A 26,125-nucleotide genomic window follows, 5' to 3' on the forward strand; every position below is an offset into this window, starting at 1 on the left:
TATCCCAGAGCAGGGGCTGGGGGCCGTGGCATCTCTCCCGCTAGGTAAGACCCCACAGAGCTCCTCCTGTGCGCTCAGCATGAGAGGGAATACTGATCTACGTGTCATGCCCGCTCTTAGAAGGGCGGGGCTTACATTCTAATTAGGGAAATGGGAATGACACTGAATGAGAAGGCAATGAACAAACCAACGAAAACAAGTGGTAAATTGTACGATGGAGGCTATAAGATAGAGACAATAGCTGTTCAAAGAAATAAGATCACTGAGGTAGGAGCAAAAGAGGAAGTGGAACCTGAAACCACTTCTCCGAAGGCCAGGCAGGATTTAATCATGCAAGAGAGAGAAAGGAGGAGAGGGGGGGGGGGGGGAGGGAAGGTAAATACGTAAGAGCATGGGATGGTCTTGAGAACAGGAAGAAAACCGACTCGTGTGCCCAAGTTTTAAAGAATGGTGAGACATTTGATGGCTAAGGCTAGGGAAGAGCTACGAAAGCTAAGGAAGGGTGGAGGGTTAAAATTCATTTGACATGGTAAGAAATAGCAGTCTATTCAAAGTTTCAGAACGGGCAAGGACTATAATGACACAAGCATCTTGATGGAGTTAGTTTCGCTTACAGTGTTGGGCAGAGTGGTGAACCTGGAATGCCATTAGGCTTCGAGCAATAAACGAGGTGTGAGACAATGCAAGAAAGACTGCATCAGGAAATACCTGGTCTGGAATGGACAAGACGGTCAACAATGAGAGCCGCTGAAGCAAAAATCATTAGAACTTGGAGACTGACTAGACAGGGGCATGGAGACAACAGACATATCTAAGGTAATGCCACAGTCTTGAGTAAAAGCACGAGGGAACCAGTGACCAGGATGGAACATTAAGAGGAGGAGTGTGTCTTGGATGAGAGGGAGATGAGCAGCTTAATTTCAGAGTTCTGAATTTTCATTCACCTCTGTCTGACTAGAAAGTTGATATAACATATTTCTAAATGAAAACTATTTGGTTTTCAAGAAACAGATTAAAATGCATAGATTATATCTACCTGACTATACTGCAAATAGAGTTATAGCATGTAATTAGAAAATTAGAAGGAGGATAACAACAATTCAGATAACATGAGCACTACAAACAGAAACAGCTTTAAAGGATGATTTCGGGGGTCACTGGGATGATAGGTCAAAATGTGAAGGATGGAACTTGATATCATTTTTTTTTTATAAAAAAATTGACTAATGTCTGCTTAATTCCAACACGAATAAAGGAAAATTAGTTTATTTCAAATTAATTTAAGAATACTTGGGCCAACAAAACATACACAGATTGCACAGAATAAGTAGGAATAACAACACGGTCAGGAATGAGAAATGAACACTAGCCAACTTTCCACCACAAGCCAGGGCCGTCGATGTGAATGAACACGTCACCTGTCCAGTCCCCACAGCACCACAGTACACCACGTTGGAGCCCATGCAGCTCAGCAACTCCTTGGCAGCAGCAAATTCCTCTTCGACTCCTCCCACCATGAACGTGAGGTTCCCAGACCGAGCAGCTCCGACACCTGGATGGTTTGGGGGAAAGGGAGAGTGAAATGGGAGACAATCCCCAAACCAACTGAAAACATCTTGCTTCCAAATTATCTTTGTCAGGTATGTACAAGACACTCTAAATTTCTCCTGGAATATTTTAATAATCAAATATCATGTAGGTTAATCACAAGCCAAAAGAGACAGACTTAGTCAAACCCTCAATTCATCTTAAATATTTAGGTACAATCATGGCAGGACAGACACAGGAATTTGAAATGTGAATTTTATCATTCCCGTGCATCTCTTATGCCTCTAAGTAACCTACTCAGCAGTAACAGAAAGCGTAGGAAAAAGGTCATTTGTACCCCAACCAGCATGGGAGCAGCCAGGGGAGTTTACTGCCTGAGTATGAATTTGGGGCTCTGGCTCACACGCTTGCTCTCCACACATTATCTACAGATGAGATCCACGAAGAGCGACCGGCTCTTTCTCCCATAAAGAAAGGAGGCATTTCAGTAAGAAAATAGTTGCTTATTTAGAGTGATTACAATGATGTGCACTTTCCAATATTATTTGATTTTTCTTTTACTTCCTGCTATCTACCTCTTGGGCAATTCATTCCTACTGATATGAGCAGGAAGAACAAATAAACTAACACTGGTTTGGCCAGTCCTTAGCATCTTTTTACAAGCGCCTGATGCATGTTCATTAATTGAAAATAAGTGAAGAAACAACTTCTACTTTAGCACAGAAAATATGCCCTAGACTTACCCTAAAAGGGTAGGAAAAGGGGTTGGCAGGGGAGGGAGCTTTATTTATCCACATTTTTATTAACTGTAAAATAAAACCAAGGATATTATTACTGTTTTTGGTATTAGAGAAATCTTAATTCAAAGTTTTCAAGTTAGGTTTTGTTGTTCAAATCCAGGACAGTATTAGAAGAGCTATATTAGTACAGTTTTTGCCTTTACAACTTATTTTATAGTACAGCTAGGAATAAAGAAACCCTAATTGTCTGCACTATGTATCAAATCTGGCCATTAGAATGGACAGCTGCAAGTAATGGCCTACTTTTGAATTTAATTTATTCAATGAAATACACAGTTTTTATACATAAAAAGCCCAAGTGAGGAGAGCCCTATTTCATTCAAATTATGAATATTTTGCAATTGCCAAATCAAGTAGCCTTTCTATTTTATAGGTCATGCTATTTTTAACTAATTATTAAAAGCAAAAGAAGTCAGCATTATGTTAGCCAAACAATTTTGGAAGGAGGGGTAGCCACATGTGGTGAAGGCCTGAGAGGCTCATACATACAGTTAAATTACATTATTTCAATATATTTTCAGACACACTTCGGAGTTGATTATGTATAAAACCCCAATTATAAAAAATGCTTTTAATTAGCCAATCTGTGTCATTTGACCATTCTGATAACACTGACGTTTAAGTGACTATCATTTTTTTAGTTTTTAATTTATTTCACCAAGATGGTAGATTGTTAATGTTTTACAATTATTCTTCTCAATTTCTATAGCCATTTTTATTTAAACCACATAACCACCCTTACTTCTAATCCTGTTGATCTGACTTAGAGAAATTAGGCAGACAATTTAAGTCAAAGCTTACAAACAAATCCAGCACTATCCATCATAGGTCACTAGCTTTGTATCCAGATTACAGACTGCTAAATAGCTTCAGAGAGTCATTTATTAAAGGAAAAATTAATGCTGACAATGGTTCTCAGCTGGTTAATCTTTTGACAGGTGTACTTTCTCACTTGTTCAAACACATATTTCAAAAAGAAGAAATCAGTTACTTACGCAAGAGAAGACCACGAAAGCAAGACTAATTCATCTTTTAATTCAGAGATCTGTGGTATTTCTACTCTTTCTTGTTCTCAGTGTGGTGGTATAATTATTTCTGACTATCATAGCCTACATTCCAATCTAAGGGTCTGACTAAGGTGGGTAATTCTAAAGTTTTGGCATTCTTTGAGACTGAATACTATCTTTCCATACATATTCGTCTAACCATACAATATTATCAAACCTAGTCCCACTGCAAAGGCAAAATTAAGACCTAAATTATCCTAAAATGAATGTAACCCTTTTAAGCTCAGAAAATAATATCTAGAAAGCTGGAACTCTAAAGCTGTGTAAGACATCTTATAAATTTCAGAAGACAATGTATACACTTTAATGTTTATCAATAATTAATAAACAAATTTATTACATTGCCATGCGATTTTAAATAATTAAAGTCCACGTCCCCAAATAGAAAAACATGGAATATACACTCAAGGAGCTGCTAAAATATTGGGAGAAGTATTTATTTTACCTTATATTTTAGTAATTGTATATACAAAACCAAAATACATCGAGTGCTTAATTCTATTACAGCATTTACTGCGCCTTATTAAAATATTTTATTTTCTTACCTGATCCCTTCATTGCTCTATAAGTTCTGACAAGGTCAGCACTGTGTCTTGTTTATGTCAGCATTCCCAGTAGCTACCATGGTGCATGATACATTCAATAGCTGGTTGTTTGGTAAATAAATTTCTGAACATGGATGAAGGAGTAAAGGATCCAGGATGGAATGTCTGGTTTAGGGATGTGTCCCTTGCTGGCTGTTATTATAAACAAATGACCTAACTTCTCTGAGTCTCAGTATATAAAAAATGGGGAAAGCATTAATAACTTCTTCCGAAAGTAGCTGTGAATATATGAACATATGTTGTAAAATACAAAATACTATTTAAATGTAAGTCCTTTATACTTCACTAGAGGCCCGGTGCACAGATTCGTGCATGGGTGGGGTGGGGAGATCCCTCAGCCTGGCCTGTGCCCTCTCACAATCCGGAACCCAATAGAAATTTTAGTTAACACTTTAGGAACAGCTTTTTGTCCAGTACAATTAAATTTTCTTGAATATTCACTTATTTGAATTAGCCTATTTAATTTAATCTGAAAACTTGATTATTTTACTGTCAAATTTAATACTCTATCAACAATCTTAGTTTACCCTGTAAATATTAGTGGAAAGGATTATTTGCATTCTTGAGTAGGCCCTGAGCATTCCTGGTGCTAGGCTGGATTTAGATATAGGGCAGGTGCTGTCGGCCAAGTCTCTGTCTGTTACCTGGGTCCCAATCTGAGCTGAGCCAAGTCACACTGTCTGTTACCTGTGTCCCGATCTGAGCTGGGCGTGGGAAGTAAAGCAGCCATGGGAGCAGGAGACCTCCCTCAGACGGGGCGAGGGTTCAGGCCCCTGCAAGGTTGGGAGGGTGAGGGTCTGTGCCCCACCTCTGATGATCCCCAAGTTCTCTCCTGATGGCCCCTCTGCGACTGTGCCTGTCTTAGGTTGTTCCTTCCCTGAGGAATATTACCCGTCTCTGGCTAACCAGTCATCCTCTGGGGCCAAGCAGGGTGATGTGAGGTTCAGTTCTTTCTCCTTGGTAGCCTATGCCCCCGTGGCCTCCACGCCCAGCACCTGCCTTGGGATCCCCTGGCCTGCTGGCGGGGCCCCAGAACTGATCACATATCTCGGGGAACTCAGGTTTCTTCTCCAGGGAGGGCCCAGCTCACACGATTGGGCGAGAGACAGATCCATGGTACCAGCCACCACGAGGCTTCAAGCTCAGCATGAAAAGAAAGCTCAGGCAACAGCTGAGGGCAATTGGATTGTGAGAAGAGGGTCCCTCTTGGCACAAAAGGAACCCCTCGGGGGATGTCTGCCAGTTTAGGGCCGAATGAGCAGTGTGCCAAGCCACAGGTGGCCAGGGAGGAGCCTGAGCTGGGGCCGGGCACAGTGCGGCTTACACTCATCCCGACCTGCCGTTCGCACTCATCCCAGCCCGCTGAGCCTGCCGCCGGTGCCGCTCAGGGGATGCTGCACTCACCAGCGTGAGCCCGGCTTCTGGCTGAGCCGCACTCCCACAGAGCGTACTGACCACCAGTGGGCAGCTCCTGCATTGAAGGTCCGTCCCCTGGTGGTCAGTGTGCGTCATATCAGCCAGTCATTCCATCATAATGCTTAGGCTTAGGCTTTTATATACATACTAAAGGCCCGGTACACGAAATTCGTGCACGGGGGTGTGTGTCCCTCAGCCCAGCCTGCACCCTCTCCAATTTGGGACCCCTCAAAAACACATAATCCCTAGATCTGGACTGATAGCCAGCCATATGCACTATACTGCCAAACTGGTCATTAAAAAATTGAATCACTACCTTACACCTTACACCAAACAGCTGTTGCAAGATCAGGCCTAAACAGGCAGTCGGACATCCCTCTCACAATCCAGGACTGCTGGCTCCCAAATGCTCGCCTGCCTACCTTCCTGATTGCCCCTAACCGCTTCTGCCTGCCAGCCTGATCACCCCCTAACCACTCCCCTGCCAGCCTGTTTGCCCCTAACTGCCCTCCCCTGCAGGCCTAATCACCCCTAACTGCCCTCCTCTGCCAGCCTGGTCACCCCTAACTGCCCTCCCCTGAAGGCCTGGTCCCTCCCAACTGCCCTCCCCTGCTGGCCATCTTGTGGCGGCCATCTTGTGTCCACATGGGGGCAGCCATCTTGTGTGTTGGAGTGATGGTTAATTTGCATATTACTCTTTTATTAGATAGGACTAGAGGCCCGCTGCACAAAACTCCTGCACAGAGTGGGGTTCCTCAGCCCAGTCTGCACCCTCTCCAATCTGGGACTCCGTGGGGGACACCCCCTTGCAATCTGGGATGACTGGCTCCTAACCACTCACCTGCCGGCCTGATTACCCCTAACTGTCCTCCCCTGCCGGCATGATCTTGCCCCAACTGCTCTCCCCTGCTGGCCTGGTCACCCCTAACTGCCTCTGCCTGCCTGATCGCCCCTACCTGCCCTCCCCTGCAGGCCTGATCTCACCCCCAACTGCCCTCCCCTGCAGGCCTGATCTCGCCCCCAACTGCCCTCTCTTCAGGCCTGATCTCGCCCCCAACTGCCCTCCCCTGCAGGCCTGATCTCGCCCCCAAATGCCCTCCCCTGCAGGCCTGATCTCGCCCCCAACTGCCCTCCCCTGCCGGCCTGGTTGCCCCCAACTGCCCTCCCCTGCTGGCCTGGTCACTCCCAACTGCCCTCCCCTGCCGGCCTGATCGCGCCCCCAACTGCCCTTCCCTGCCGGCCTGATCTCACCCCCAACTTCCCTCCCCTGCCGGCCTGATCGCCCCTAACTGCCTCTGCCTTGGCCCCCACCACCATGGCTTTGTCCAGAAGGAAGTCAGATGTCTGGAAGATGGCTGGTTGACCCGGTCTAATTAGCATGTTACCCTTTTAGTAGTATAGATAGATTATATAGGATAGGATTGCTTAAATGGGGGCTGTGGGAGCCTTTTTCAGCAGGAGGAGATGCTCTTGGCAGACAAAAACACATAATCCCTATATCTGGACTGATAGCCAACCATATGCACTATACGGCCAAACCAGTCATTAAAAAACTGAATCACTACCTTACACCTTACACCAAACAGCTGTTGCCCTTAAAACCCCTCCTCAGCCCCCCCGCCTTAGGTTTTGCCTTCGCAGCAGTTCACCCAGAGTAGGTTCTGATTGGTCGGTTTCTATGCCAGTCAGCATCTCTGGGCCTATCTCTGGGCCTGATCATAGAGGCAGGGCTGATCAGCAGTCGCCCCAGGTTGCTGGCAAGCAGGCTGAACTGCTGACCTCTGGTAGAGAGAGAGAGGCTTGGCTACTGGTGAGGCGGGGAGAGAAAAGCAAGGTCTGATCACCCTGCTTCTCTCTCTGGGCCTCGGCAGCAGCCACTGCCGATCAGCCTCACCTTTCTCTCTCTCCAAGAGGTCAGCAGTTCAGCCCACTCGCCTGCTGCGCACACAGCCTAGCATTTGGTCGAGCCTTCGGTCATTTTGGATGCTACAACCCTGGCTCTTTATATATATAGATAGGTAATTTTACAACTTCGGTTGGTGAGGTGGGAGTTTAATCTTTACCTATATAATATTGCCTGGGGAGTCCTTTCAAATTTGGTATCTAAGCCGTTGTCTTCTTTAGGATAATTTTAGCCTTTCTGGATTAATCTTAGCTGGCTGGAGCTGAACCTATGAACAATGGAAGCAGGAATCCCATGGCCAGTGATGTTCCGATGACAGTGAAGAACTCCTGGGACATCTTTCAGTGGCAGCACAGTGTATGGGAAAGTGACAAGAATGCTGCCCTTGTTTGGTTTCATTCACTCAACAAAATTAACCTACTAAGAATCAAGCCTTTTGTTTTGAGTCATAAGAAACAGTAACTCTCTTCTATCTCTTTAAATAGTTTCTGATTTTTTAATTTTTTTTTTCTTGTCAATGAATTCTAACCATTTCCCTGGTTTCCTCCTCTACCCCTGCAATAAAAACTATGATGCTACACATACTGAAAACTCTCTACAGAGGCTGGAATGTGCAATGATTCTTCATGCATCTATGACTCGCCTGGGCTGTTCCCTCATATGAAATTTCCTTCCCTTCCCTCTTTGCCTGGCTAATTCCTGCTTATCTTTCAAGACAACTCATGTTAACTCTGAGAAGCAGTGCATGACCATGACTCCCTTTCTCTATTCTTATAACATTCCTAGTCATAGCTCCAATAATAAAGCTTTTCTTCTGGGGTGCCTCATTTAGATCCTTCTAGGCATAAGCTGTTTGATTCTTAGCACCCAGCACACAGCATTTCTCTGATAAACAGTCGTTGTCTTTTTAGGAGATAGGCAGTGAAGAAATCAATGACTAATAAAAATGACCAAGAATACTAATTAAGACTAAGTAAGACAATGTTTTCTAGCTTATCATAAAAGCTCAACTTTCATTTATGATTGCATAAACACATACAAGCGTAAGTGCACATGTATGAAGACGTTATCATGAAGACGTAAAATGAAGCCCATCTGATCTGAGTTAACAGACCTGGAGTGAAGGTCACACTGCTTGGACAAGTTATAATACCTTTCAATCTAAATTCCTCTACCTGAACGTGGTGATAAAAACATTTGCCACACTTACTTTGAAGCTCAAATGAAAGAATGCATTGAAAAGATATTTTACACAGTTATCAGACAAATGCTATGAAAAACTGAACAGAGCAAGTAAATCTACTTGGCTTGAACATGTCAAAACCTCTGGCCTAACAGTAGCAAAGAACTGGAAGTTGGAATTCAGTCTTACTGAGAAGCGGAACCAAGAGTTTTGACAGAAAAACTATTCTGCAAGAGTTGCTAACTTAGGATAACCAGTAGAACTCAAAATAGAACATCATTTTCAATTCTATGGCTACTGGGAAGAGGCCCTCAAATCCAAAGAGGGAAGAGATGGGAATCTAAAATGTACATCAATAGAAAAGAAATTGTGAGGTAACCAGAACCCACCCCCCCAAAAAATAAAAATAAAATGTACATCAAATGATGTGCTGACACACGCCAGCGTGGAAATGAGGATGCCCACTCCCCCAGCCAGCGTGGAAAGGAGGACCACATGCCTCTACTCAGTCCAGAGTCAAGGATACCCACCCCCAGCTCAGTCCCCCCCAGTATGGTCCTGGGGGCTCCCCCACCACCCACAGCCGCAGCAGCACCAGCAGTGGTGATGGGACCCCAGCCTCCTCCTCTGGCCACAGGCAGATGGTAGTTAGGAGGATCTTCAGTTTTTTTTCTTAGGATTCATGTCTTGGAGGCAGTCTACTAACAGGCAGCATCTCAAAAGAACAAAAGTCAAGCCAATACAATTTTTAAAAATGGTGGATGGCTAGAGGCTGGACACAAACAGCTGCAGGTGAGAGCGGTGCCAGACATACACGCCATATGTGAGAGGACTTGGTCCAGCGACTGTGGAGGTGTGCAAACTGCCGAGTTCTCTGCATGGGATTTGCATCAGGAGGGTATCTGGCATCTCCATGACCTTCAGAAGTGTCTTATCCAAAATACCTGCTGAGCTGGGAGGACGGCCTGGAGTGCCCTAGTGGTCAAGAGGAGAGGCTGCCCTTGACGAGGGTCCACCCCTCAGCCCCACCAGAATGAAACTTTGGAGACTATTTTCCCTGGGGCCCTTCTCCCTCCCCTGCTCTCCTTTGCTCCCGTGTTTGTGGGAATTCTTATTAAAAATATTAGTTCTCGCAAATTTTGTAATACTAGTAAACTTGAAACTCCAGAAAAAAATTAGATATGTCTTTAATACTGTAAAAATCTTGCCACCAAAGCACTCTCGTTGATATATAGCAAAACGTAGTAAATCACTTAATTTACTCAAAAGAACTTAAATGTTTTAACCAGTCTGCCATCAAAAGAGATCAAGAAGGGGACCAATGGGAGTTGGGCTGCAATGTGAGCCGTCTTTAAAATGCAATTGTTCTAATCATTTTCTACAGATGCAGCCTCACAAGGGGCTGCTGTCACAGGGACCATTTACGACTTGTTATGGTGTCTCTATTGTTTACCAGCGACATTCGCTGAAAAAGGCGACAGCTGGGACAGAAAGCTGCTACTCAACGAACAATATAATCCCGTGAAAGTAATCAACAAATTTAAGGGTGTTAATTAACTTTACACTTTATCATGTTCAATTAGTTGTCCTTTCTAGAAAAGATTGCCGTGCACAATCAGTTTAGAGCGTGCCATGTTTGATTTGTAAGTGATCACTGTTTCTGTTTCAGAGTCCATGTCAGATGTTCTCTTGGGTTTTGGTGACACAGATGAATGGCTCTGCACATGTTAGGGGGTGATCTGGTTTAACATAAGCCCGCATAACATAACCCCTTGTTAACACTATCTCTGGTATTATCCAAGCTGGGAATGGAATAGCAAAAACTCAGTACTATTCTGGAGTCAGATAAACAAAGTTTAGTTTGTTATCCTGAAATAAACAAAGACACAAATACATGGAGACTTAAGCAATTTTTCATCATTATTTTTCAAAATAGGACTTGTCTTTCAGGGGCATGTTTGGGATCATTTCCTCCCAGCAAGATCTCAAAGCTCTGCTGCATTATGCAGAGAGCACCACCGTATCCCTCAGACTTTGCATAATGCACAGCCTTCTCCATGGCAGGCGAACAAATGGTAGGGATGTACTGTTAAGTACTGGCTGGTGTTAAATTCTAGAATGTGACTTTTAAATCCAGAAGCTGTATTGTATAAGAATGGAAAACCTGCAGGGAAGTGTATTCATCTATGAATGCAATGCGCCTGTTTGCTTACTTTTAGTGCACTTGTTCCTACTTGCTAATAAGACAAGGAAAAAACTCATGATGGAGTGACACTATATTCAGTATTGCATTTTAATTAAAGTCACTACAGTTCCTCTGAATTGATAGAGCTTTGCATCAAAATATATCCTAAGTCTTTGATGAGGTAAACAAAACCCAAAACTAAGGTTTGGCAGGAGATGTCTATCTTTAAGAAAACAAAAGCAAGGGACATGCACCTATCTCTTAAAACACACACAAACACACAAACACACACACACACGCACACACACACACCTAAATACATAGGATTTTGAAACATCTTCACAAAGCTAAACCTTGCTCTTCTAGACTAGCTGTGTCCTGCACAATACAAATTAAACACATATAAATAAGCTACAGCTGGTTAGCTAGTGATGGCAGACACAAGGACAAAGCTGAACTTCTTCAAAATAGAAAAGTTGTTAACGCTGAAAGCTAATAATGTCCTAAGTTAAATATTAAAGAAGAAAATTATAGGCTATATCTGAAACAGCTGAAACCACAATACACCACAGCAGAAAACATCCGTTTTCTGCAGAAGATCTGCAGGGAGAAGGGAAGCGGTCGATAGATCCTTAAATTGGAAGCAATAGCCGTTCTTCTATCCCAAGTTGGCAGCTGCTACATTTGCAGACCTGGTTCATTATTTACCCATAATGACCATCAAGCTGCAGTCAAAGTCAGATCACAACAACTGTCAGCAGCTCTTTTAATTAGCCTTGTTTGAATTCAGATAAATATCACAATAGACCTGCTTATGCTGAAAGAGCAACAGAATGTTCCTCCTGGTGCTGGTCTGGCTCGAGCAGGACCAGTGCAGTATGGAGGCCGTCAGACAGAAATGCACAGTGGGGTTTTGGAAGGGTGGGTGGGGTAAATCAGAGAATGAATTGGTTTGCTTTTCACTTATTTTGAAAATCACTAGAAAATGAATTCTCTGGCATTCACCCCAATTCTAGATGGTGGGTAACACTGGATTGCAAAGAAGCACGAGGCTCCTGAAAGCTAAGTATCTGCAGTCCAAGGGAAAAGCTAATTTAATGCCTGTGGAGAGTGTGATTTTCAAAACTCCCATCTTGTAGATAATGTATCCTCCTGTTTTAAAAATCATTCTTAATAGCCAAATAAGAAATCTTGCATTCAATAGCTTACAACCTAAGTGTCCTTCTATTTTACTTTCTTTAGAAGTTGCATAATTTTCTACCTTCTTCTGTGACAGGAATCAGATATGTTCCTATACATTTTCTATACATTCCTTGCCTTCATCATTAACAATCACAAAGTAAAATAAGGGTAATAAGTCAATTCCGGGCAATCCAATCACTGCCATATTCTGGGAGTATTTCCCCCCCTCCAGTTTGCCTGAGAAGAAAAACAAGTGTTATTCAAATCTATCTTATTATTTTGTTGTTTGAGGTTGATGGCTGAAGAGAGGTATATTGAAGTATCCTACTATTGACGGTGGAACTTTTATCAAGTTTTCCTGTGGTGCCACACTTGTTTGCTTTTTGCTTTTTGGTAATTTTTAAAAATATATTTTTTATTGATTTCAGAGAGGAAGGGAGAGGGAGATAAAAACATCAATGATGAGAGAGAAACACTGATTGGCTGCCTCCTGCACACCCCCCACTGGGGATTGAGCCTAAAACCCGCGCATGTGCCCTGACCTGGAATCGAACCGTGACCTCCTGGTTCATAGGTTGACGCTCAATCGCTGAGCCAAGCGGACAGGCTTTTTTAGGTACAGTACATGATGTTTTTAGAGCATGTCTGCTGAAGTTTTCCTTTAGCTGATAATGTCTCTATTTCACTTTCACTCATGAAAAACATTTGCCATATATAGAATTCTGGTTTCAGCACTCTGGATATGTTGTTCCACTGCCTTCTGGGCACTTCCTGGCTTCTCTGGAATCTTTCAAATCACTGTTCCCCTGTAATGCATCATTTTCCTCTGGGTGCTTTCAAGATTTCTTTCTTTTTCTCTGGTTTTCGGTAGTTTGATCTAATGGATCTGAGCATGGATTTCTTTGAGTTTCTCTTGCTTCAGGCTGAGCTTGTTGTATTTATAAGTTTGTCCTTTGTCAAAATAGGGTAGCTTTCACAGTCATTTTTTCTTCCAATATTTTTTTCTGCACCTCACTCTCTCATCTCCTTTTAGAATGCTAATGGCACAAATGTTAGACTTTTTTATATTATCTCACAGAATCCTGAGGCTTTGTACATTCTCCCCCGCCCCCCGCCAAGTCTTTGTTCTCTCTGTTGTTCAGAATAGATATGCCACTTCTACCTTCATAATTGACTTCAGAGAGGAAGGGAATGGGAGAGATAGAAACATCAATGAGAATCATTGATCGGCTGCCTCCTGCACACCCCCTCCACCCCACTGGGGATCAAACCTGAAATCTGGGCATGTGCCCTGACCAGGAATCAAACCATGACTTCCTGGTTCATAGGTTGGTGCTCAACCACTGAGCCACACAGGTTGAGCACCAATTCTATCTTCATATTCATGGACTCTGTCCTCTGTAAGATCCATTCTGCTTTTGAACAAATTCAATAATTTTTTTAAATTTCTGGGTATTGTATTTTTCAGTTATAAAATTTCAATTTGGTTCTTTTTTATAGCACTATTCCGTTACTTCTTGGAACATGGTTATAATAGCTGTTTTTAAAGTCACTGCCTGATATGAAACATGTGCGTAATCTCAGGATTGGCATCTTGACTGTCATTTCACTTGAGAATTTATCAGACTTTCCTGGATCTTTCTATGTCAAGTAATTTTTCATCATACCATAGACATCTGGAATATTGCATGTTATGAGACTCTGCGTCTTGTTCAAGTTCTATGAAAAATTTTATGTTTTGGTTTTTGTCCATTTGTTTGTTTTACCAGGCAATCAACCTGGTTACGGTCAAGCTACAAATCGCGACCTACCTTATGGGTGCTGTGGGTCCAATGTCAGTTCAGTTACAAAGAATTTGAATCTGTCCTGCATGTGCATCAGGCAGGGGCCAGTCTGACACATGGGAGGCTGTCGACCCTATAGTTAAGTTCTTAAGTCTTTTGGGGGGGATGCTGTATGGCTCTGGGGTGGCCCCCAAAGTGCATATAACATTATGGGACCCCTTTTCTCGAGTTCTCTCTGAACCCCAACACTCCAGTACCCCCACACTTCCAATCTTCTCCTTGTGATCCTCTAGCTATAAAGTCCTCAATTTCTGCAGTAGGTTAGTCTCTGGGGCAAAGGAGCAGAAGAATCCTATATAATAAAAGTCTAATATGCAAATCAACTGACTGGCGGAATGACTGTCGCTATGACGCATACTGACCACCAGGGGGAAGATGCTCAAGGCAGGAGCTGGCCCCAGCCTACAGGACCCAGGCCAGCCAAGGCGAGTGCCAATGGGTCCCCCCCACCACCACCATCACCCTGCTGGTCACCCCGCAGATCAGCCCTGATTGCTGGCCAGGCCTAGGGACCCTACCCATGCACGAATTTCGTGCATTGGGCCTCTAGTAAAGATAATAAAAGCATCAGAGGTTCCTCCACACTTGGACCATATTCCTCTGGTAGAGAGAAGGATTCTCTTCCCTCAAAATTTTAAGTGTCTGCATAGCCACCACTGCCACCATAAAATCAGTTTCAGGAGTAAGGCTTGCCTTGTGGCAGAGCTGGGAGGAAAAAAAGATAATTTATCGCCCACTCTCTCTGTCTCATAGGCCCTTCCTTTCTGCTCCGTGGACTAGAACGCTCCCCTCTTAAAACTCCCGCCCCCCTCCCACTCACGCACAGTTCCAGAATTCATGTTGCCTTTGAATCCAAGCTGGGAGATACAAAGGGGGGAAGGGGCTTCAGGAAATCGCTGGCAGAGCTTTTGCACCTCAGCTTCTGTTTCCTTTTTCCAATCTATTTGTTATCATTTACTTTTCAGAGTCCTCAAATAGCTGTTCCATTCATTCTGTCCAAGGTTTTTTGTTATATTCAGTAGGAGAAAAGGGCAAAGTGTTTTCATTCCAATCTTAACCAGAACAGGAACCTACCCATCATTCTTGAAGAAAAGTTTTGCTGGATGAAAATTCTAAGTTGACAAGTTATCTGTCAGTACTTTGTCCATATTATTCCACTGTCTTCTGGCTTCCACTGTTGCTCTTAAGAAGTCAGCAATTCACACAAAAGACTACATACTATATGAATCCTACATACAATAAAACTATAATAAGAGAAAGTAAATCAGTTATTACCTTGAGCTGGGGGAAGGGAGTGACTACAAAGGGGCATGAAGGAACTTTCTGGGATGAAAATATTCCATATCTCTCTATATAAAAGCCTAAGTGACCAGTTGACCGTTTGAACAGTCAACCTGTCGCTATGATGCGCACTGACCACCAGGGGGCAGACACCCAATGCAGGAGCTGCCCCCTGGTGATCAGTGCGCTCCCAAAGTGGGAGCGCCGCTCATCTGACCGATTGGCCCAGGGCTCATGGCTGGCCGCTAAGCCCGGAGACTGCAGCGAGCGGCAGTGAGCCAATGGAGCGGCAGGTGCAGCAGGGCTGGGATGAGCAGGAGTGGCAGGTGCAAGTGGCAGGCGGTGTTGGACTGCTGGTTCCCGCCCGATCCCCACAGGCCACGCATAGGGGCCCCACCAGTGCATGAATCTTGTGCACTGGGCCTCTAGTTTAAGTATGATAATGTTTATGACTATATACAATTGTCCAAACTCCTTTCTAAACTTAAAATGAATGAACTGAACACAAATTATACCGCAATAATTCTGAAGGGGAGGAGGAAGTCTGGTATCTGTCTATTATTCTTTTGTAGGTAATCTGTCTTTTCTTTCTAGTTGTTTTAAATATTTCTCTCCTTATTGGGATTTTCCAATTTTACCTCCATGTACATAGTAAGATTTCTTTTCCTTTTTTAAAAAATCTTTATTGTTCAGATTATTATAGATGTCTTTCTCTTTTCCTCCCAAAGCTCCCCTCCACACGGTTCTCACCCCACCCCAGGCCCTCGCCACCCCACTGTCCATGTCCATAGGTACTACAAACATGCATGTAAGATCTCTGTCCAATCTCTTCCCACACCCCCCATACCCCCTTCCCCCCCAGAATTGACAATCAGCTCCATTTCCATGCCCCTGATTCTATTACATTCACCATTTATTCTGTTCATCAGATTTTTTATTCATTTGATTTTTAGATTCATTTGATAGATATGTATTTATTGTCACTTTGTTGTTCATAATTTTTTATCTTTACCTTTTTCTTCTTTTTCCTCTTCTTAAAGAATACCCTTTAGCATTTCATATAATACTGGTTTGGTGGTGATGAATTCCTTTAGCTTTTTCTTGTCTGTGAAGCTCTTTATCTGACCTTCAATTCTGAATGATAGCTTTGCTGGGTAGAGTGATTTTGGTTGTAGGTTCTTGCTATTCATCACTTTGAATATTTCTTGCCACTCCCGTCTGGCCTGCATAGTTTCTGTTGAGAAATCAGCTGACAATCTTATGGGTGCTCCCTTGTAGGTAACTAACTGTTTTTCTCTTGCTGCTTTTAAGATTCTTTTTCTTTTGTTCTTGGCATTTTAATTATGATGTGTCTTGGTGTGGTCCTCTTTGGATTCCTCGTTTGGGGTCCTCTGTGCTTCCTGGACTTGTAAGTCTATTTCTTTCACCAGGTGGGGGAAGTTTTCTGTCATTATTTCTCCAAATAGGTTTTCAGTATCTTGCTCTCTGTCTTCTTTTGGTACCACCATCATTAGAATGTTGGTACACTTGAAGTTGTCCCACAGGCTCCTTACACTATCTTCATATTTTTGGATTATTTTTTCTTTTTGCTTTTCTGGTTTGGTGTTTTGTGCTTAGTCATATTTCAAATCTTTGACTTGATTCTTGGGATCCTTTAGTCTACTGTTGAATCTCTGTATATTATTCTTTATTTCAGTCAGTGTATGCTTAATTTCTGACTGGTCCTTTTCCATTTTTTTGGTGTTCTCACTAAGATCCTTGAAGGTCTCACTAAGTTCCTCAGAGGTTTCTAGAAGATTCTTGAGTAACCTTATAACTGTGGTTTTAAACTCTATATCCAATAGTTTGCTTTCTTCCATTTCTTTCATTTATGACATGTTTGTCTCCACATTTTGCTTCCCTGTGTTTGTTTCTATGTATTGGGTAGCTGCTAAGTCTCTTTGAGTTGACAGAGTGGCCTTGTGTAGTAGGTGTCCTATAGGGCCCAGTGGCTCAGCCTCCCCAATTACCTGGGGTGGACACTCTTGGTGCACCCCTTTGTGGGCTGTGTGCACAGTCTTATTATAGTTGAGCCTTGATTGCTGTTGGTATCACTGGGAGGCACTGACCTCCAGGCCAACTGGCTGTGAGGACCAGCTGTGTCTACAATGCGAGAGCTGCTGTGCAGGAGACACCCTTATGGGACAGGACTTGCTTCAGTGGGGCTTTGGTGCTTACTGAGTCTGCCCCTTGGGTGTGTCACTTATGGATGTGAAGAGTTGTAATTTGGTATGGTCTCACACTGACCACTGGGTACACTGGCTCTTGGATCTCCAGGGAGGTGCAAGTCAGCTACTGCCTGAGGACACCCAGCAGGAGCTACAGAGAGATCTGCTGATTCCTCTTCTTTGTTTGGGGTTTTGAAGTGCCCAGATGAGGCCCAGCTGTGAAGCAAGGCAGGCTGCTGCTGCCAGGCCTTGGGCCTTCTTTTGGAAGCTTTGAAGCTCTCTGACCCAGCTGCAGTTTGTTATGTTTTAGTCTGAGAAAGGACAGGCCATTTATATGCAAAAGCCGCTGGGCACATCTTGGGTGGGGTTCTAAATTGGGAGGGGTGGGGTCTCAGGGAATCTCCAGGGCGGAGCAAAAAGCAATGGTTGAGAGAAAAACCAAAATGGCGGGATAGGTAAACACCTAGACTGCTGCCTCGCACAACAATTTCAGAACTACAACTGAAGGACAGAACGGACATCATCCGGAACCACAGGAAGGCTGGCTGAGTGGAAATTCTACAACTAGAAGGAAAGAGAGGGGCACACTGAGACTCAGGGGAGCTGCAGAAGGCAGAGGTACTGAGACGCACGCACGGAGAGGGCGGGCAACTGAGTACGCGGCTTGGTATCACTGGAAGGTCAATTCCTCCCAGTGATACCAACAACAATCAAGGCTTAACTACAACAAGACTGTGCACACAGCCCATAAAGGGGTGCACCAAGAGTGTCCACCTCAGGTAACTGGGGAGGCTGGGCCACTGGGCCCTATTGGACACCTAGCACACAAAGCCACTCTATCAACACAGGGAAGCAGCCAAAATGTGGAGACAAAGGAAGAGGTCACAAATGAAAGAAATGGAGGAAAGCAAACTACTGGATATAGAGTTCAAAACCATGGTTATAAGGTTTTTCAAGAATTTTCTAGAAAAGGCCGATAAATTTAGCGAGACCCTCGAAGATACGAAAAAGGACCAACTAGAAATTAAGCATACACTGACTGAAATAAAAAATATTATACAGAGATCTAACAGCAGTGGCAAGAAACAAGTCAAAGATTTGAAATACAAAGAAGCAAAAAACACTCAACCAGAGAAGCAAAAAGAAAAAAGAATCCAAAAATATGAAGACAGTGTAAGGAGCCTCTGGAACTACTTCAAGCGTACCAACATCAGAATTATGGGAGTGCCAGAAGAAGAGAGAGAGCAAGATACGGAAAACCTATTTGAAAAAATAATGACTGAAAACTTCCCCCACCTGGTGAAAGAAATAGACTTACAAGTCCAGGAAGCGCAGAGAACCCCAAACAAAAGGAATCCAAAGAGGACCACACCAAGACACATCATAATTAAAATGCCAAGAGCAAAAGACAAAGAGAGAATATTAAAAGCAGCAAGAGAAAAACAGTTACCTACAAGGGAGCACCCATAAGACTGTCAGCTGATTTCTCAACAGAAACTATGCAGGCCAGACAGGAGTGGCAAGAAATATTCAAAGTGATGAATAGCAAGAACCTACAACCAAGATTACTCTACCCAGCAAAGCTATCATTCAGAATTGAAGGTCAGATAAAGAGCTTCACAGATAAGAAAAAACTAAAGGAGTTCATTACCACCAAACCAGTATTATATGAAATGCTGAAAGGTATTCTTTAAGAAGAGGAAGAAGAAGAAAAAGGTAAAGATAAAAATTATGAACAACAAATACATATCTATCAACTAGTGAATCTAAAAATAAAGTGAATAAAAAAATCTGATGAACAGAATAAACTGGTGAATATAATAGAATCAGGGGCATATAAAGGAAGTGGACTGACAATTCTCAGGGGGAAAGGTGTGTGGGGGGTGCAGGAAGAGACTGGACAAAAATCGTACACCTATGGATGAGGACGGGGGTGGGGAGGGTAAGGGCAGAGGGTGGGGTGGGAACCGGGTGGAGGGGAGCTATGGGGGAAAAAAGAGGAGCAATTGTAATAATCTGAACAATAAAGATTAAATTAAAAAAAAAAAAAAAAACCAATGGCTGCCAGTCAGCCCTGCACCCGGGAGGTCCCAGCACAGGAACAATGACCTTTGTGAGCACCTCGGTATGGAAGAAAGCTGCCTCCGAGTTCCTGCCCCAATGCCAGACAGTCCACTTTCTTCCCATATGTGTCTGGGTCCCCCAGAGTCTCGCCCGGCACTGGAGCTCAGAGCAAGTGGGAGCTTGTATCTCCCTCCTGATTAAAAAAGTGGCACACCAGGTGGCAGCCCGTTCCATGCCTCCGCACCTCCTACTAGTCTCAGTGCACTTTCTTCTTTACCTCTCTAGTTGTAGTACTTCCACTCAGCCAGCTTTCCTGTGGTTCTGAATGATATTTGTTCTGTATTTTAGTTGTAATTTTGATGTGGTTGTCGGAGGCAGCAAGTACAGGTGTTTACCTATGCTGCCATCTTGGTTCTCCTCAAGATTTCTTTTTCTTTAACTCCTTTTTGGAGTAGCTTGTACTTCCTGTTTCTGTGGATTTATGTCTATCCTAGAAAATTCTCAGACATTATCATATTGACCATTTCCTACAATTCCACCTGGAACTCAGATGCATGTTTTACTTTTTCCTTTCTAGCCATGTACCCATGTCTCTCAACCTTTCTTTCATATTGTCCACCTCCAAGTCATTCTGTACTATATTGGGTTATTTCTTTAGATCTCTCTTCCTATTTACTAATTCTCTCTTCAGCTCCCATAGGCCATTTAACTCATCTATTCATTTTTAAATTTCAACGATTTTCCACCTAATTTGATATTTTCTTGTTCATTTATATTCAATTCTATCTTTTATTTCTTTAAATGTTTTATATATAGTCATTTCACATTGTTTTGGAAATTTTAGTATCTGTAGTTCTTAGGAATTAAATTTGTTCCTATTGATTCTTGGTCTAATGACTTCTCTTCTTATGTGTCTGAATTTTTTTTTTTTTTTTTTTTGAGAGTTCTACTGTGCTTAATATTTGTGAATTTTGCCAGTTCTGGGTTGAGGATGATTTTCTCCAGAGATAATTTTTATTCATTCTGTGGGTGACAGGACCTACCAACTCAGAAGACCTTAATTTTATTAGTTGGGTTTTTTCCAATTGGGTGAGCTAAATTTGAACTCTGTACCCGTGGGATCACACCTACTGTTTCAAAGATTCAGGGGAAACTATTTTATTTCCCAACCTATAACCAGCACAGACAGTCAGATTTCCTAATTAGTTTCTTTCACTGGCAGGCAGATTATCCACAGGCCACCCTTTTCCCTGGGGAAATGGCCTCCAGTTATTTTGGCTTTTGGGGGGAAGAGCAATGGGAGGCAGAGGTCAGATTTCTCACTTTGTGTTAACACAGGGCCTAGCTTTCCATTACCCCCATGATTTTTCACCTATAAATATTAATCCCCAAAGCCCCTGGTTCCTGAAATTAACATGTGCCCTCCAGGGTAGCCAGAGCTTCTGGGTTTATCACTCTAATTTCAGGTTACTAGTCAATTATTTGGTCACTGAGAATTTCCCTTATATTTTTAGGAACTTGATATGCATTATCAAGTGTGTTTTTTGTTGTTGTTAATTTATCCAACACCTGGGTGTTGTATGACAGCACAGCATTTTAATCCACCATACTGTCAGAAGCAGTAGATATCTATGTAAAGAAACAAAATGGGTCCTTAAATGTCTAAGGAAAGGTGGATTTTCATCTTATTTTTATACCAGGATATCCTTAACTCTATTCTGATTATAAAACAGGCTTCATCTTTACCATTAGTACCTGTATTCCACTGAAAATTTACAACAACAGAATGTTGCTTTTATGGGATCTAATTTCACAAGTGAAATTAAGAAATTTCATCCAACCAGTCAATCAAGTTTATAAATATTTTCCATGAAAGTAATCTAAAAGGAAACATTAAGTGCTTGAATCTCTAGATCACTTTAATTTAGTGCTTTTCTTTTTGTTTTATATATCTCATTCAAAATACCATACATAAACCAAATATTTACTGAATATTTTCTATATACAAGGAATCTACTCTTGTCTCTTCAGGGTATACAAAAATAATTAAGACCAAATTCTTGCTCAAATTAAGTTTTGTAATCTAGACAAGAGTTAATGTACTATAAAATTAACTTCAATACAAAGAAAATTAATTGCCATTAAAATGCTCAAAATTCAAAAGAGGGAAACATCACATTCCTTTGTGATGGAAAAGAGAGTAGGAGAGCCTTCACTAAAAAGATCACATCGCCCTGACCAGTTTGACTCAGTGGATAGAGCGTAGGCCTGCAGACTGAAAGGCCCCAGGTTCCATTCTGGTCAAGGGCATGTACCTTGGTTGCGGGTACATCCCCAGTAGGGGGTGTGCAGGAGGCAGCTGATCAATGTTTCTCTCTCATCGATGTTTCTAACTCTCTATCCCTCTCCCTTCCTCTCTGTAAAAAATCAATAAAATATTAAAATATATATAAAAAAATAAAAAGATCACATCAATATGGGCCAGGAAAGATTATTAAGATTATGATATGCTGGCAGGAAATTATTTGGAACAGAGAGAGAAATTCCGGTGAAGTGAATTGCAAAAGCAAATATGTAACAGTATATAAGTATGGGGTCTGTTCAGAAAATAGTAAGCACCTGAATTTGGAATCATTAAAACTTCATATATCTTACTCTCACTTAATCTTTCTCAAATATTCCTTTTGGTGCACAGGACAACGCTCCAACCAACTGAGGCACCCAGCGAGGGCAAGCAAAAGGTTATTTTTAACTAAATTCTCAATTTCTTCAAAATAGAGCTAGGAAAATACCAGGGGCATCATTTCCAAGTATAAAATACATTTTCTTATCACTTAGGGGATTTAATAAAGAACTGTCTGTATTCCCAGTGATACTGCAAAGCAGACAGCCAAGAAGAACAAGTTGATTGCTATTCCTTGTGTTCAGAGAGAACTCATTTTACTAGACAAAGGCCTATGTTTCACCAAAAAATTTTCAGCAAAGTATACACCACCACCTTCCCTAATAGCAAGATCCTTAGCATTATAAAATTATTTCAATTTTCTAGGAATCTATAATAATAAAAGCCTAATATGCTAATTAGACCGGGTGTCCTTCTGGATGTCCTTCCGGACAAAGCCAGGTCCCAGGTGCCTGCTGGCGGCTGGAGGGAAGCCTGGGTCCCGGGTGCCAGAGAGAAGCTGGTGCCGGCAGCTGGGGGAAGGAGGCCTACTCTTGCACGAATTTCGTGCATCGGGCCTCTAGTAAGATTATAAAGCTAGACACCATACCACATAGGGTTTTGTTTTTTTTAAATATATTTTATTGATTTGTTACAGAGAGGAAGGAAGAGGGATAGAGAGTTAGAAACATCGATGGGAGAGAAACATCGATCAGCTGCCTCTTGCACACCTCCTACTGGGGATGTGCCCGCAACCAAGGTACATGCCCTTGACCGGAATCGAACCTGGGACCCTTCAGTCCGCAGGCCGACGCTCTATCCACTGAGCCAAACCTGTTAGGGCTCCACATAGGGTTTTATTGGTTGGAAATTTTAGAGCCAACCAACTAGACTCCACAGAAATGCAATGCAGGTGAGAAGAGAAACAAGTGCACAAGGCACTACAATGCGAGGTGGTGTGGTAAGTGCCCTGCGTGGAATGGTGGTTCACAGGAGGGGTCACTGTACCTAAGGAGGATGTTACGGGAGGTGACATCTGTGTTGGACTTAGAGTTTGACAGATGAAAAATGAGGAAGAGGTTAAAATCCCAGTTTTAAAAAAATAGGCATAAACAAGAACCAGAGACTTAAGTAGAGGAGGTACACGATTAAGGCATGTGGATGTAAATACTAAGAGACGAGCAGAAAAGCAAGTTGGATCCAGCCTGTGGAGGGCCCTGCGTGGCAGGCTGAGAAGACCGGGCGGCTTGGGTGAACGATGTATCAGCTGTGTGCCTTGTGCAGTGGGAAGCAAACCTCAGCCCAGTGTGCACAGAAGCACAGCAGTGCCCAGCAGCAGGGGTGGGAAAGGCGACAAGAAGCAGAGGAAATCTGAGCAGCCACGTGCTGCTATACCTGCTTTCTGAGCAGAATGCACAGGACTGATTTCAGGAAAAGACACGTGCACTTGTTCAGTTTTACACTATGATTTGGAGGCCTCCCTTGGGCAACTGGCAGAGCCTTTAATGAAGAAAACAAATGTTTATCACATAAGTGGGGAAATGCGCCTTTTCCTGAATGGATTTGGGGCTAGACGGGCTAAGGAGAGTCATACAAGCTGCCCTTCACTGCTTGGCTCAGCCAGGGTTCCTTTCAGACATGCGTAAGAGTCACACTCTTCTACTCACTCATCAAGGCTGGGAAGCTTGAGAAAAAATACTCAGTCACTGAGGAAATAAAGCAGCTGATTCATATTAAAGTGGAAAAGGAACCCAAAGGAGGGAGGAAAGAAACCAGGTGAACAGAGCAGAGAGCAGGGATGGGAACAAAGGAAACCAAAAATGAAGCAAAAAGATTTTAGACAAGGGGAAGAGCGAGGAATGGATCAGAAAGAACCACTACCTCTGTGATCACATAAATGTAACTTCCATTGACAGTGAATCTTTAATTTCAAAAGAACTTTTGGTCCATGAAAGGAGTGGAGGTGGTAACAAAGTTAATTACATCTCATAATTGATCATTAAGACTAGATAACAATGCCTTTGGCAATGTACTACTCTAATGATGGAGGACCAGCATCTGAGAAATATAATAGTATATCAGCATAACCACGTATGCAAAGTACATAGAACCACTGCCACAGTTAACGTGTCATTGAATGATTAAATACGAATTCATAATTAGGAAAATCCACACTGTAATTTATTGGCTTTTCTGACTGTTCTGGTTCATTAAAAGTTGATTACTAAACACTGACCTCTAGTGGCCCATGATTTTCTAATGCTATATTGTTTCTCTTAAAGAGTCGGCTTAGATTCAAAGAACCTATTTAGTACCCTAAATAAGACCATTACTTTGAAGATGCTAATATCCCTTTTCTCTATAAAGGGAAATACTTCTTTTACCTACTCTCCCCTCCTTAAAATACATTCTGTTGGACAAATACAAAGTGCTAAAAAGCTCTCCTGCTTCTGCCCAAGTGTCACACATTCATTAACAAATCGTGACTGAGCACCTATCCTACATGCTTGGTGTTTTATTAATACCTGGAAACTGACTCCATTCATTCTGTGCCATCCAACCATAAAGTAAATCAACATTAATACGAAAGTCATGCTACTATCTGTTCACTGCCTATACACATAAGACATACTGAAAACATTTTAACTTAAAATTCAAAGATGCTAGTAAGCTCAGGTTCATTGCATACCCAACTTCTGAGGTTTATCTTAAAAGGCAATTGATTAGCAACTGTAAAAAAAAACAACAACCACCACAATCTAGCTCATTTCTTACATTTTTCTTAAAGAAGAGATTTATATAAAGACTTCTCAAAAAAATCTACTTCTATAGCATATAAATGAACTTTCCAAGCATCATCGCTCCTTTAAAATACATATTTTTTAAAGTATCCATATGCCCACAGTAGTAATTTAAGTTAAAATTAAACCCAACTTACAAATCTGTAAACATATTTACTTTTATTACCCAAGTGTACTCATTATTAACACAAGGTTCCAGAAAAGCTCATGATATGAAGAAGAGACTTGGGTATGTTAGTAAAAGAATTATACATCCCTTCATGCCCTGAAATCAGTCAAGGTATTGATCCTGGTTCTCTAAAGCAATGGCAAAACTGCAGCTTCCTTACACCAAGTGACTAAGCCTCCAATAAATTTAAGATGTAAACAAAGGAAACATACGTACCTCCTCATGTGCTATTTCTACAGAACACATGGGTATGGGGTGCTGGTTGTTTTCTGTGATGATTTAATATAGTAGCTGGATAACGAGTTATACATCTCCAAGAACCGAATCACCATTTAATGCTATTATCAACAGTTCATGACCCACCAGCACGAAATGTCAACCTGATTAATGTAAACACTGCTGACCTCAAAAACAAAAAACAACCCCTTACTCCTATTACTAGCATCTACTGTTCTTTAGTATTAAATTATAAAAACCAAATCTTTATATAAAAACAATATTTTTAGAGAATTTGGTATGCAAATGTTGCTGAGTGGTAAAGAGTTGGTAAAATTCTGAAAAGATAGAGTTGAAGATAATACTTAAATATAAACATTTGTTACAACTGAGGGCAACATTTTTTTGAAGGTACACGATTTTATAATTTCATTATGTCATTTAAAATATTTGCTTTACTTTTTAAAAAATATATTTTGTTGATTTTTTTACAGAGAGGGAGAGAGATGGAGAGTTAGAAACATCGACGGAAGAGAAACATCGATCAGCTGCCTACTACACATCCCCTACTGGGGTTGTGCCCGCAACCAAGGTACATGCCCTTGACCGGAATTGAACCTGGGATCCTTCAGTCCACAGGCGGACACTACCCACTGAGCCAAACCGGTTAGGGCTGCTTTACTTCCTTAAACAGACAGCATACTAGGGTTAGAATAAGATACCATTTTGGTTACAATGTTCACCATTACGCTCTTACTTCTTACACGAGTTTCAAAAATAACCAGAGATAAGATCACAAGGTTCTAAAAACACTGATTTTGGAATGTCACATTTCTTTCCATGAGCACAGGAGTAAGACTGCTGGTATGAAATATTTCATTTTCTCGGTGTAATTGTAGTATAGCCACTTGAAATTCAGCCTGTTTTTGTTTTACAATATGGGCAATTTTTGATGGATATAAACCTGAAAGCCTGCCATTTCAGAAGAGAAT

At 42.2% G+C, this 26,125-nt stretch overlaps 1 protein-coding gene across 2 annotated transcripts in view; it reads right to left on the reverse strand.

Moving 5' to 3' along the window:
- The window catches only part of HIBADH (3-hydroxyisobutyrate dehydrogenase), a 102,056-nt gene that overhangs the window by 12,825 nt on the left and 63,106 nt on the right, over window positions 1–26,125 (reverse strand). For both annotated transcript variants that reach the window (XM_080666434.1, XM_080666435.1), the window contains exon 5: window positions 1,419–1,552. In XM_080666434.1, coding sequence (XP_080522560.1) covers window positions 1,419–1,552 — 134 coding nt within the window. The remainder of the gene's footprint in view (window positions 1–1,418; window positions 1,553–26,125) is intronic.

The sequence above is a fragment of the Plecotus auritus genome (genome assembly GCF_963455305.1).
Source record: "Plecotus auritus genome assembly, chromosome: 4".
Lineage (NCBI taxonomy): Eukaryota > Metazoa > Chordata > Mammalia > Chiroptera > Vespertilionidae > Plecotus > Plecotus auritus.